The sequence below is a fragment of the Solea solea genome, chromosome 9 (genome assembly GCF_958295425.1).
Source record: "Solea solea chromosome 9, fSolSol10.1, whole genome shotgun sequence".
NCBI lineage: Eukaryota > Metazoa > Chordata > Actinopteri > Pleuronectiformes > Soleidae > Solea > Solea solea.
This window is the reverse complement of record NC_081142.1, coordinates 2,280,272-2,293,503: the sequence shown is the minus strand read 5'-3', so window position 1 is coordinate 2,293,503 and position 13,232 is coordinate 2,280,272. Positions and strand designations below refer to the sequence as shown.

At 40.4% G+C, this 13,232-nt stretch overlaps 2 protein-coding genes across 6 annotated transcripts in view; both read right to left on the bottom strand.

The window, feature by feature from the left end:
• Window positions 1-6,251, bottom strand: part of LOC131466057 (espin-like protein) — a 23,281-nt gene extending 17,030 nt beyond the window's left edge. The window contains exons 1-2 of the mRNA XM_058639120.1: window positions 5,958-6,251; window positions 4,593-4,783 (exon numbers count right to left, since the gene is read on the bottom strand). Of these exons, the coding sequence (XP_058495103.1) occupies window positions 4,593-4,783; window positions 5,958-6,251 (485 nt within the window). The remainder of the gene's footprint in view (window positions 1-4,592; window positions 4,784-5,957) is intronic.
• scly (selenocysteine lyase) lies at window positions 6,128-13,232 on the bottom strand. Of its 5 annotated transcripts, XM_058639122.1 has the most exons (14): window positions 13,133-13,232; window positions 12,593-12,676; window positions 11,227-11,336; window positions 11,033-11,133; window positions 10,778-10,955; window positions 10,101-10,228; window positions 9,548-9,703; window positions 9,345-9,451; window positions 9,226-9,262; window positions 8,418-8,501; window positions 8,088-8,187; window positions 7,852-7,927; window positions 6,915-7,087; window positions 6,128-6,260 (listed from the first exon to the last, which is right to left on the bottom strand). In XM_058639122.1, exons 1-13 carry the CDS (start codon window positions 13,183-13,185, stop codon window positions 6,934-6,936), a joined length of 1,368 nt encoding a protein of 455 aa, XP_058495105.1. In that variant the 5' UTR covers window positions 13,186-13,232; the 3' UTR covers window positions 6,128-6,260; window positions 6,915-6,933. The 5 variants fall into 5 exon arrangements, with proteins under 5 accessions (XP_058495105.1, XP_058495109.1, XP_058495104.1 ...); XM_058639126.1 differs by lacking the exon at window positions 6,128-6,260 and having other exon boundaries at window positions 6,815-7,087; window positions 12,583-12,676; XM_058639121.1 differs by lacking the exon at window positions 6,128-6,260 and having other exon boundaries at window positions 6,815-7,087.

Here is a 13,232-nt window from a genome sequence, read left to right as displayed (position 1 = left end):
CTGCTGGACCCAATCCCAGCTGACACAGGGCACAAGGTGGGGTACACCCTGGACAGTTTACCAGTCCATCACGGGGCCAACAGACATTCACTGTCACATTCACACCTATGGTCAGTCTAGAGTGGACATTGAACTGTGGGAAGAAACACGAGAATCTGGAGGAAACCCACGCACACATGGGGACATCATGGATACTCATATACACAGAAAAGCCCAAACCACGATGTGAACTGGCAGTTTTTTTGCTGTGAGGCAACAGTGCTATCCCCATGCTCCCCCGTATGAACCATCTTAACGTAAATTTTTGATTTTTTTTCTTGTTTAATCTCTACACCTGGTTTGTTGACTCGAGTTGGACCATGCTTTTATTTTGGCTCCCTCTGTGATTGACTTTGACAACCCTGCTTAAAAGCAACTATTTTAAACTTAAAGTAACAGCTTGAGAATTACTTTGGTGCATCCTTTGTTCCCTCTCTACACATGAACCTCTGTCCTTGCACTATGTAAATGTAGTGAGCGCATTGGAAAACTGATAGTCAGAGACTCTTACTGCCAGACTCAGGTCCAGAATCAGGTAATGTTGAACTGAGGTCAGTCAAAAACACTAAGGCCATGTGCAGATTACCAGTGAGTCATATCAGATTGTTTCCATTGATATGACTCAGAGCCTATGTGGACACAGGAATCTGATTGTAAAGTGCGATTTTCAAATCAGATTTGTGTCACTTCGATGTGTGGCACAAGATCAGATATATATCGGACGTGAGAGAGACGACAACAATGACGAAGGTGCTGTCCCCTAGAACTAAACCGCACTCACAAATTTGCTGCTATATCCACTTTAAAGGACCAGTAAAGGAAGATCTTACTTTATCTTATCTTTCTAATCTGCCACTTCAAAACCAAGAGGACTCACAAATATGACAGTGTCTGGTAAGCCATGTTTCCACTGAGTGGAACGTTCACTTTGGTACAGCATGGTCTATATTTTTTTTTTTTGCGTTTCCATGAGGAAAAGTACAAAAATAACCTCACTCAACCCTTGGGGTAGCAGAGTAAAATGGTAGAGTACGATCAGGGTGGAGCTAGACGTCAGCTGATTGGGCGACAGAAAAGCATGGAAGTTGAGGCAAACACCCGCAGTCTATTCTCATAAAAAGCTTCATGTCTTGGTGAGACAAACCGAGCAGGAAATAAAAGCTGCTGGATGTCCTCCATTGTGACTCGTTGTGTCACATTCAGTGTTGTCGCACTGGTACAACGTCACACGACCATGCCATCAGGCACAGCCCACACCCCGCCTACCAAGTAAAGGTACTGTTTACATTCCAAACCATACTGTACTGTACCAAACCGAACCATACCATGATAGAAACGCAGCACGGATGCAAGCCACATGCTAAGCATACAAACAAACAAATCTACCCACCCTTTCACCCTATGTCAGCTGGAATTGGCTCCAGCGACCCCCGTGACCCTCATGAAAAAGAGGTAGAATGAAATGAATGAAAATCTGATCTATAATGAATCCGATTTGAATAACGTCGCTGGCAATCTGAATTTAACCTTTGACGTCATCAAAATCTGATCTCACCCGTGCATGTTTGCCACAGCATCGTTACGTTCAGCTTAAGTTACATGGTGTGGCTTTAACAGGCTGCTCCTGTTTAACATATCTTAAAGTGGGGGTGGTAAAATAAAACAGCTGTAAAATGCAGAACAGAGGAATATACTATATGAAATTATACACTTTTTTATGTAGAGAAAAAAAAACCCAAGTACAGGGGAAATCACTGAAATAATGAACAGACTTTGCATTTATGGGATACTGCGTCAGTAAAAGCACAATGTAACCAGTCAAGTTGCAGTCAAGAAATGTGGTCTGTTCAAGCGTTATGACTTGAATCAAGGCCAGCGAGGTGTTTTTACATTGGATATAAAATGCAACCGTGTTATACACTTATGTTAAATTGTGTAATAAGTAGCAGATAAATTATTGATTTATGGCCTAAAAACATGGCCTGAGGCCATGAATTTGACCACCAAAGTCTAATCAGCTCATCACTGATTCCAAGTACACGTATGTGCCAAATTTAAAAAAAATAAAAATAAATCCCTCAGGGCATTCCTGAGGTATCATGTCCACACACACGGGTGGGATGGGAGTGAATGATGGAAGGTGAAGCCATAAACATAAAGCCTGAGACCACAGCTGACCCCAGTGCACATGCATTAAAAACCACAAATAGTTAATGCGATTAAAAAGCTGAACTAGGGAATCTCTAATTCAGATTTGATTTTACGAGTAAGCATACGGTACATGATGAAGTGGTTTTAGAAAGTGATATTCTATAGTTTTATACAGCCATTTAAACTGATAAATGTGGGCGCTTACAGTGAACTGTGACACAACTGTGAAGACTTTCCTGGATCCTGGCTCTGCTTTGAAATGACTTCATTTGACAGTATATTTGACCAATGCAAAATGCATCAATAATGTAGATGGATACAGTAAAGTAAACAAGGATTTGAGAAATAAATGGCACCACAAAGCATACGGTTTGCTCTAGCATGTTTTGAAAAGAAGTCTTTATCTTTGTTTGAGAATCTGAGACCAACAAACCTTTGACTCATGGCCTGTAAAGGCAGTCACACACAGCAGGGCTGCATTTACATTGACATACATACTGTACTTTCACGACCACAAGGCTGACATGTGAGTGAGTCTTGGCATGTTTTATTCACACGGTGTGACTCCGCCATTTGTCATGCAAATTAGTATCATATTCTCCTGTAACATGGAAATGAAGCAGGAAGGCAAGTATAGCTTAATATCAAGTTTACCTCACGGAAGTGGGTCGTCTTTCTTTACGTTGAGTGTTTTTTTCCCCTGTTGTTTTGTTACTGTTGAAAGAGAGTTCTTCGAAAATGGTAACTGCAATCCCAATTCAAATCAGATTATAATACAGAGGTGCTGCACTTAAAACTATAGTTACACTGTGTCCATGTGCATACATAACTGTCGCACTCGCTGTTTTATTTTTATGAACATTGAACCTATTTGGTTAATTTGTCTGTCGCAGTCTGTCGTCAACTTCAAAAACAAACAAAAACAACTCATTATAAGTTGATTGAAGTTTGAGACCTCTGAGTTAGAGTATCCCATTAACAATGGGGATTGTGTTCTTGTACCCCAGCCCTCGGCTCGGCAGGGACTTGAACCAGCTCTCTGCTCACTCTGCTGGCAATCCTGGTGTTGACGTGCTACTAGCTGTGTGATTGGGTGTGTGTGGCGGTGGGTGACACAACAGACCAAAATACCAAACCAAAAGATAAACAGAGTTTGCAGCCAGCACAGGAAATTTATTTTGCAAATATATTGGCAGCACCATTGTTTATAGTCAAACCAGTATTTAAGTTAAACATGTTTCCTTAATCCACACTTGTTTTTGGACTGGACATGGTTAACCCCACTTTGGCCCTTAGCAACTTTTCTATAACTTGGTGCTGAGGACGCCTGGATGCAAAGGTGTTGTGTAAAGCTGTGAGGAAAAGTGTAATTCCTACTCACAACTAGAGGACAAGCTCTTTTGTTTAAACCATTGAACTCCACTGTGGTGAAAGGCAGTAAATCGATTGTAGTCGTGACAGCCCTGTGACATCAGCTCTTTTCCCCCTGTGTCATGTTTCCTAGTTTGGACTGACTTATGTCAGTTAAAATTCTTACAAGTGATGGCAACAGTGATCATACATGTAATCAATATAAATGTTAGTGTCAGTCAAGTTTCCATCAGTGTCAAAGCCAGGAGGCAGCACAGAGGAGTATGTTAGTAGCAGCAGTAATGCTGGCTTTATGAAACATTAGCTGAAGGAGTGAATTGTTAGGGGAAGGTTGGGAAGGGGAAAACTTAGCTTACTGTGCCAGTATTTTCTCGAGAAATCAATTTTTAAAAGAAATTTTATGTTATTTTAATATGCACCAGTGAGGTGCTAGAATCAATTTAATAACAAATGTGAATTTTATGTTAGCTGTGCTGGTTTATTATATTAGTGCTTCGTACACATTAAGGTTGAGATTTTTTAGTCATAAAACAAAGTATTGTGCAAAACACAATTTGATCAGATGATGGCGATAACCCTTGACAATTTAGATTTAAAGTTACTATAAATCACCCTGAGGGGATAATGAATTTGTAAATCTAAATGCAAAACTAAAAATCAAGCCTTGTGGTTCATGAGTGACAGGAAAAGTTTCAGGACGACCAGCTGAATACATGTCTGAACACAATCTAGACAATATTCTCTGTCAATCTATGTTGAATAAATGAGAAATCCTACCATCTGGTAGTGCTTGGAAACAAAAGATTACCAAAGCTGATGGAATTGAACCTTGAGGGACTTTAAATATCCATCTGATAGCTGTTGAGATATTTCCCAAAGGTTAAAGGGGGTGTCAGAGGAAAAGTCAGTGGTTCATTGAAGTCAGAGTGATTGATCCTCTGAGAAGCACTCATGTCTGTATTCAAGTTCTCTTTGTTATCAATCAAACAGTCTTGAGATGCAACCAGGCGGTGCTGTGAGTGTGATCTCACCCAGGTGCCTGCTCAATGAGTAGTTTCAAACAGCCGAGGTGACCGTTGGCTGCAGCGTAGTGAGCAGGAACTGCGCCACAGTTTGTCTCCACCTCTGCCAGTCCTCCAGCTGAAAGCAGCCACTCGACGACCTCAACGCAACCGAAACGAGCTGCAAGGTGAAGGGCTGTGGCGCCACCTGCATCCCGATCCTGGAACACAGTCACGGAGGCGGCAGGTAAATTTGACTCCACTACACTTATGTCAAAGTACAAGAATCACTATTTTGTTTCCAAATCGACGGGTACGTTTGACCAAAGCTGATTATGACCCTGAATGCAGGATTAAAACTGTAAAAAACACTCCTGCATTGCCAAAACGGCAACATTGTACTGGTTAAGCAAGATGGTTCCAAATCATACTTCTTGTATGGGTTAACAACTATAAAACCAACATTATGCTAATATAATGCCTATGCATTGAGCAAATGCACTTTGATGAAACCACTTTCAACACTTTCTTTCGGCTTTATTGGCAAAATTGACTATGCCACCCATAAGTATGTTTGTATAAGTCTCAGCCTTTTATAGTGTAAGCATTTTAGACAAAGGTCTTGCTTTACGGAGGACACCCTCTTGCACTGATGTGTTCCTATAGCAAAACAAATAGACGAGCGTTTCATAGCCCCCACATACATTTGATGCAATAAACAACAAAGAAGGAGGAATTGGCAGAGAGAGAGATGGAGAATGGATAGTAAAGCAGAGTTGTGTGTTTACATCCTTTTCTTTTTGTTGCATTCTGCAATCTCACCACTAGATGTCACACAGTTTTACACAATGGAGCTTTAACAAGCATTTCCTGTCCATAAATAGTTTTAAATGTCTTGATCACAGGTTAAGAAAAAAAATCTGTTTTTATTTATTTGACTTTTATTTTTTTTTTATCTTGGTAACCTTTTCTTGGCAATGTCACCCAGTCCTAATTTTAAGATGGATTCTGCAAATTCAACTGTAATGTTGTTTTCCAGTACAGAGAAATGAGATCTGCTGCAATTTTACTTAACTAGTAGCTAAATTTGCTGTAAGCTCCTCTTAACCATCTAATTACACTTGGCACATACAACTAATGACTACACAGCAACAAAACACCACATGATGTCATCAGCTGTAGGGGTATTGTGGACTGTACCATCTTTTTTTTTTTTACAACTGCAGTGATGTAACTGCACTCTGGTATCAGTCAGATTACTATCTAACAAGGCATTACTTGCATTTTGACATACACACAATCAAGTGAGAGAAGGAGAATTAGGAAAACCTGACATGTGGCATCTATCCAATGCCTTTCATCTATCAGGAGGGGTGTCTTGTTGGATAAACTTACCTCAATGTTGCAACCTCCTTCCTCCACAAGCCATCGCAGCTCCCGGATGTGGCCAGTAGCTGCTGCGTCATGTGCCGGCGTGGCCCTGTTCAAGGCCCGGCAATCAGCTGCCAGACCCTGCTCGCTCACCAGGAACTGCAGGCACTCCAGGCGTCCACACCTGGCTGCATGGTGCACTGGGCTGGCGCCTTGGGCATCAGTGATAAGAGGAGAGAGGTGACCTGAGGACGCCAGCTCCCTCAGGATTGCCAGATCCCCTGCTCGAGCTGCCTGGATGGCCCGGTGCAGCACCATGCCTGGCTGCTATGAGTAGGTTATGGCACACAGAACAAGCTCAGTGGAGGTTTTTGGATCCCGGCAAGTTACCATCATGTTACAACATGCACAAACCCCCATACAATAACTAAAAAGTCATTGCCTCCTGCTCAGCCAGGAAAGTGACACCGTATCTGGAGCCAGCTGGCCAGCATGGTCGCCGGGGAGGGAGAAGGGGGTCAGAGGCAGCGAGATAGAAAGGTAATGAAAGACGGGTGGAGGCGCAGCAGCACTAGTGGCCCCCTGTTCTCCTTTGTGTGGCAGTGACCATATGCTGGCACACACACCCGCGCTTCACTGGAGATGAGGGAGCTGAGGCAGCACGGAAACTTAAGTAATGGGAGAAGTCAGAGCCAAGGCATGGTGGATTACAACAAGGCTTATTCTTAAATTTAAATATTCATCTGTGGAAAAGGTAAGCTAAGTTTTTTTTAAAGTGCAAATTAATATTTAATTTCAATCATACTCATACACATCGCCCTGACTTCAATTAGCTGATTAGCTACTCATATGACATCTCTCCATCACATCACCCCATCAGGTCAATTCAAGTTCTCTTTTATTATTTATATTAAAAATTTGATTTATTTTACATGTAACAATAAAACCTCATGGTGCATTTTGATCCTTTAGTAGGAAAACCTTGTTAACATGAAGACTTTTAGTTTATTTCCTCCAGCAGCCGCACGGTTTCCCTCAGATCCTCCACGACAGCGTCCACGTCTTCCTTGGTCGTGCCTCTGCCCACACTCAGCCTCAAAGCATTAGCTGCAACTTCTGATGGGACGCCACAGCTCAGGAGGATGTGAGAGGGTCTGTAGTGCAAGGAGGAGATATGCAACTCATTAAGTCCATGGTTCTCAAACTGTGATACATGTACCACCAGTGGGTAGTGGGAGTGCGTAGAAAATTAAACAAATAACCATAACAAAAAATGTAATAATAATAATTATTATAGTCACCTTAGCTAATTGTGTTATTGGGAAGAAATCTGCATCCTGTGGAAAGTCTGTCGCTGACTTTGCTCATCTTACGATTATATATGATAATTCATGTGCCAGGGTACATATCGATATTTTAATTGACAAATTAAGGCGCTCTAACGTAAACAGTCCCTGCCAGTTTCCCTTGCCTGGCGTTGTTACTTGACGTATCCTTGCAGCGGTGCTGCTCAAATGAATGAGGGAAACTTGGGTGGAGGTTACCTGGCCGAAGTAGAGGGAGTTTACAGCGGGAAAATGGTGGAGAAAGCTATGTTAAGAAATGCTCCATCCACGTTTAATACATAGACTTTATGCACTTTGTTCTCACAGTTTCACACATGTTTTACATCAACATGTTGATACATCTTCAGTTAGATGTGTCACAATATTGATGATCACAGAATTGTGATATTATTGGTATTGTGGAACATGTATTGAATATTGTATGTTATTGTGCGGTAGCCTGTGATTCCACTGTATTTTAACATTGGCGATAATGGTGTTACTTTGGGAGCTCAATCATTTCTCAGGTGGTACAAAAGGTTTGAGAACAAAATCATTTGGGTGTCCCAAAAAGATGACGGTGCTGTTTTTACCTGTTTCCACTGTCTGAGTGGCAGGCAGCGCCAACACTGGCCAGCAGCCTCCTACAGTTGGACAATACCCTCCAGCCTGAAGCGGGAGACAGAGGAGATTAAAAATTCAAAGCCTTTGTAGTTTACAAATAGCCCAGTGCAGGTCATGAACTGCCTGTGACAAACATGAGTGTAGGGTTGGAGGACACTGTTTGGACTGGAAGGCCACAACAGACATAGAACAGAGGGGTCATCACCTTGTAATGTCGGGCCCTGGATGGACACGTTACATGTGTTGGGGAGGATTTCAGAACCGGGGTAATGGCTGTTGAAATGGATCCTGTCTTTAAAAACAGCCTGAAAAGGACAACATGGTCAGTTATTATTTAAGGTTATCGCTGTACTCTCATCTTTTGATGTTTTAATCAATCAAATAAAAAGTCAGGCTGCATATTATTTGTTGTTATTCATAAACAGAGGGGAAATTGTGACTGTTAGTTAATAAGAAAAGAAAATATAAAACGGATTAAATTATGTTTTAGCTTTCACCTTTTTTTTAAAATCTAATTCTCTGCATTCACACTTACCCGCAGTCGTTCTTCCAAGTAAACCTTGGTGCTTCGCATGTGCCGCTCATAATCTGCCAGATTAGAGGTCACCAGTTCTGCAGCCTAGCAGACACAGAATCAGTAGCTGTAAAATACATGACGGATGAAATATGTTTGTGGTCTTGTGGACTCTAGTCTTGTTTATCATTTATTAGCCATTAACAAAGATATAAAGTACAACTAGTGCTGTAACGAATTATCAGTTAAGAAATCAATTACTAAATGAATTGCCATCTATTTTGACCATCAATTAAAACATATTTGAAAATAATCGTTAGTTGCAGCCAGAGTAACTACCCATCAAACTTTAATATCTTATTAGGAAGAGGTATCAAACTTATATGACGAGACAGGAAGTCATTTTAGAGAGTAACACCAGGTGTCTGTCCTCCACTAACTTGTCAATATGTTTTCAATATGGTGTTATTTGTTTATTCAGCTACACGTATTATGTTGTTATCGAAGATGTGTCCCCTTCTGCCAACCCATGTTATGCACAGATTTATTAGTTGCACATCTCTATGTGCCCATATCCAGCTTCTTTAAGGTCATAGGCCTATCTGACTAAATAGTTGAATAAGAGAGGTAAAAGTTTCTATAAATATAGATTTGTGTGATTTAAATTATAATTTTTCAAAGACCATGTGTGGATGACTTTAAAAAAACCATTATGTTTTCTTATAGTTGTGATTTCTTTGTGTCTCTGCCACAAAAGAACAACAAACATAAAACAGACAAACAAAACACAGGTATGAGTATCAACCATCGGTGCTCCCATAAAAATTACCTTTCCCAGACCAGCAATCATCGGTGTGTTTTCAGTGCTGTAATTGAGGAAGAAAGAAATGAGACCCTCTGATCCCAGCCATTGTTTCATCAGCGACTAAAACAATAAAGTAATGTTACCCTGGTCTGAAGTTTCTCTCCTGTCCTCCTCCAAACAGCATAGGATACAGCGGCGTTCTCATTCCAGGGCCGCTGACGTACAAAGCACCGATCCGAGGGGCGTAGAACTAGAAATGGAACACACACCCTGTCAATAAACCAGTTCTCCTGTTTTCTTTCTTTTTATTGCCAAATGGTGATTATTTGTACAACACATTCCTCACCTTGTGTCCCACTATGGTGAGGTAATCCACGCCCAGTTCACAGGCATCAACATGGATTTTCCCTAAAGCCTGTGCAGCATCAGTGTGGAGCAGGATCCTCAGCCGCTCAGGATGCTTGTTCAGAGATTTTATTCTCTGGCAGATGTCCTGGACTGGCTGACAAAAGACAGGTGTTTTGTTTTTATTTTGAAGTACACGGAAGAAAAAAAATTCCAGTTTCAAGACCAAAACAAATGTGCTTTTTGATGACGTTTCTTTTATTTGTGATCTAGAAATAATGGTTAAAATAAAATCCCTGGAGCCTCCTTTCAGATTTAAGCTTTCTGAATTAAAGTAGGTGTGTACGTACATATATATAAGTGTTTGCATACAAAATTGTTCACTTATTGATTCTATATTGTTTTGCTTTTTCCTCTTATTTTGTTTTTCCCCTCGTACAGCATGTGTGACAACAAATCTTTTATAATTAATAATTAAAAATGTCAATTCTCTTTACTGTAAAAACATGTTTTATTGGTGTGACTACATAAGAGACAAGTCTGTCTCCTCTCACCATGACGACCCCGGTCTCATTGTTGGCCAGCATGATGGAGATGAGACACGTGTTGGGACGCACGGCAGCAACCACATCCTCCACCTCCACACGAGCTGTCGTCTTAGACACAGGGACAAATGTGACATCTGTGATAAAAACACAGTTTGAAAGACAAGCCAGGAAAGAGTGGGGATGTAAGACAACAAACTACTTCAAGATTTTTAAATACACACACACATTTACTTTCTCATATGCTTACGATTGACCTCTTTTAAAGCATTTTACTGTACATTCTTATCTAAGCTTCATTTTAGTCTCACATTTTGTTTTCTTTCTCTCTTTTACTCTATTTTATATATGTTATAATTCGGTTTTATTCAAATTGTTAATTTTTAAATGTCTGTGACTTTTTAATGTTTTTTTTGCTTTTATGTAAAACACATTTGTGTTGCCCTTGAATATGAAAGGTGCTATACAAATAAAGCTATTTTGCCTTGCCTTTAATGAAAGACCCTTTCATAAAAAACTAAATATTTTGTTTGGTTGTATGTATATATTTATAACTGTACTATATTAACAGGATTTAAGTGTTTTCCATATCCTTTATGTTTTCTATTTCTATTCTATGTCTATTAACTGAGTTTCCCTGTGTATGAAATGTGCTTCACAAATAAAATGACTTCTTGTCCTCCCACCTGCCTTGCCCTCTCTCTGCAGATGCTCTGCTACTAGTTTGATGGAGTCGTGTTCAACGTTGGAGGCGATAATGTGAGGAAGACCAGAGCGCCCATTGTGCCGCCCTTCACGTTCCTCTGCAGCCTCACGGTTTCTCTTGAAGTGCTCTACAGCAGTGTGGAGCACCAGATTATTGGCCTGAAAGATCAGCAAAAAATTCATGAACGGTCCTTCTATTTTTGTCAAAATTGGTGTTGACGGTTATAACAAATTACCTCCGTTCCACCTGAAGTAAAAATGATGTCCTCTGCTTTTCCACCGACCATTCTTGCCACATTTTCTCTGGACTGATTAATGATTGCTTTTGCCTTGGCACCTACAAATGACAAAATGTCAAAAAAAAAAAATACATCATAGGTCAGAAATAAGTGCTATAAAGCAGAATTAGATTTTTTCAAATATTTCAAACCTGCAATATAGCTGCTGCTGGGGTTTCCCCAGGCTTCATGCAGGGCTTCAGTAATGGCCTGGATCACTTCAGGTTCCAGTGGAGTAGTAGCGTTGTAGTCCATGTAGATCCTATGTTGCATTAGAGAAAAGCTTCCTCATCTCATTCCACACGATGAGCCAAGACTAACCATAACATAACAAAACCACTGTATGTATGAGTAACAAAAATGCTATGTATTCACTTTTACAGGAAAACAGTAATCTTAACTTTTGCACAACTGAATAAGCCTCTCAGCTCTACATGACTCTCTCAGTATTTTACAGCAGTTTTATTAACTCGTGTCACCCAGCTACATTTCCACACTGCACACAGGAAGTGATTTTTTTTTAATGTCAAGACAGATGGAAGCAAGAATAGCAACTTTGCGCTAGTAAAGCGAGACGGCTGTGAAAAGGATACAGCATGACTGAAAACAAATTCTGCTCAATAAACCTGCTTATTCAGCAGTTAAACAGGATGGCTGCTGCGTGTCCCTGTACTCCCCTGCTCTGCTGCTGTATATACGCAAACGCTCCCTCGGTCAGGTCTGCTAGTCTTCACATGAATGACGCAGCATACAAATACAGTAATGTTACAGTTTCTGGTCATGACGACCAAAACAGAGGCAGAATAATTAACATCAACAATAATAAAAAAAAAATCACGCACTGCAGCTTTAAGGTGGATATTATTTAACCTGGATATAACCAGGAAGTCACTTTATGGAGACCTGGCTAAGATACCTCACCGTGAAGAAGTTACAGAAATTATACAACAAAATAAATCAAATTAAATTGTTTTAACTGACACAGGACAGTAAGTACATGACACTTTTTTATATTTAAGATACTGTACATTTGCAGGAAATCTTGTCATTCCCTCTAAAGCAGGGCTATTCAATTACAAACTCACAAACGTATGCATTTTCAAACCGAGAAATTTAGCAGGTATGTTAGTCCAACTAAGACAAGATCGATGACAGTACTAATGTGTTTACCTGACATTAGGAACCAAATTGTCTTAGTCCAACTAAAATCTGACTTTTAAGTGTTTCTGGTGGGACCACAAGCTGGGCCACTGAGAGGTTGCTTTTGGGATGCATGTGGTTCACGGGCCACCATTTGAATAGGCTGGGTCAACAGGCTAAGGTTTTTCCTCCTATTCTTTACAAGTCTCTATTTAATGAAGCCTCTCAGAAGTGAATTGAACAGCAGATGTGACACATGTTTGTTCACAATATTATCAGACAGCTTGTTTTAAAGTTATGCAGATTTATGCATGTTATGGCCATTAAACATCAAATGAATCTGACCATTAACTCATTCACTACATTACCTGAACTTACCTGTCACGTTCCCCTTCTGAAAATTGAAGACAAGTATTTCCAGTGAAGGTGTGGCTGTCATCACTTTGCTTAGCCATGATACTCCTGAGAACAAATAAGAAATGTCGTGGGATAATGTGTGTAGTTTTGCAGTACTCCACACAAATACTAATGTCCTACACTGTCATACAATGAAAAAACAAACATACAAACTTAATTTGAATCTATGTCCTGAGTCTTCTCCACGTCCACACTCACACCCACGCTGTCCACATCAAGCGAATCACGTAATTATTTATTAACTATCTTTATCACATTAACCGCAGTAGAGTGGGGAACTCATAACTGAAACACTGAAGAGCAGTGAGGTAATATTTAGCCAGCTAACGCTAACTCATCTGTCAGCTGTAGCTAAAGCGAGCTAGCACTGCTAAACTACACTTGCTAGCAATATAGTGTTTATTTATCTCCAGTTAATCTGTTTATAATGTCTGAATATAACTCCAGGTTGTTCTCCTTCGTTTGACACGTCATGTTCAGTTTCGTGGTTGTTTGTCTGACCTTGTGAGGTGATGTGAAGTTATCCTGAGTTGATTTACTACAGTCTGTGTCATCAGCTAACTAGCCCCGCTCAGCTTCTGGGTCTGTGTGTGTGTGAGTG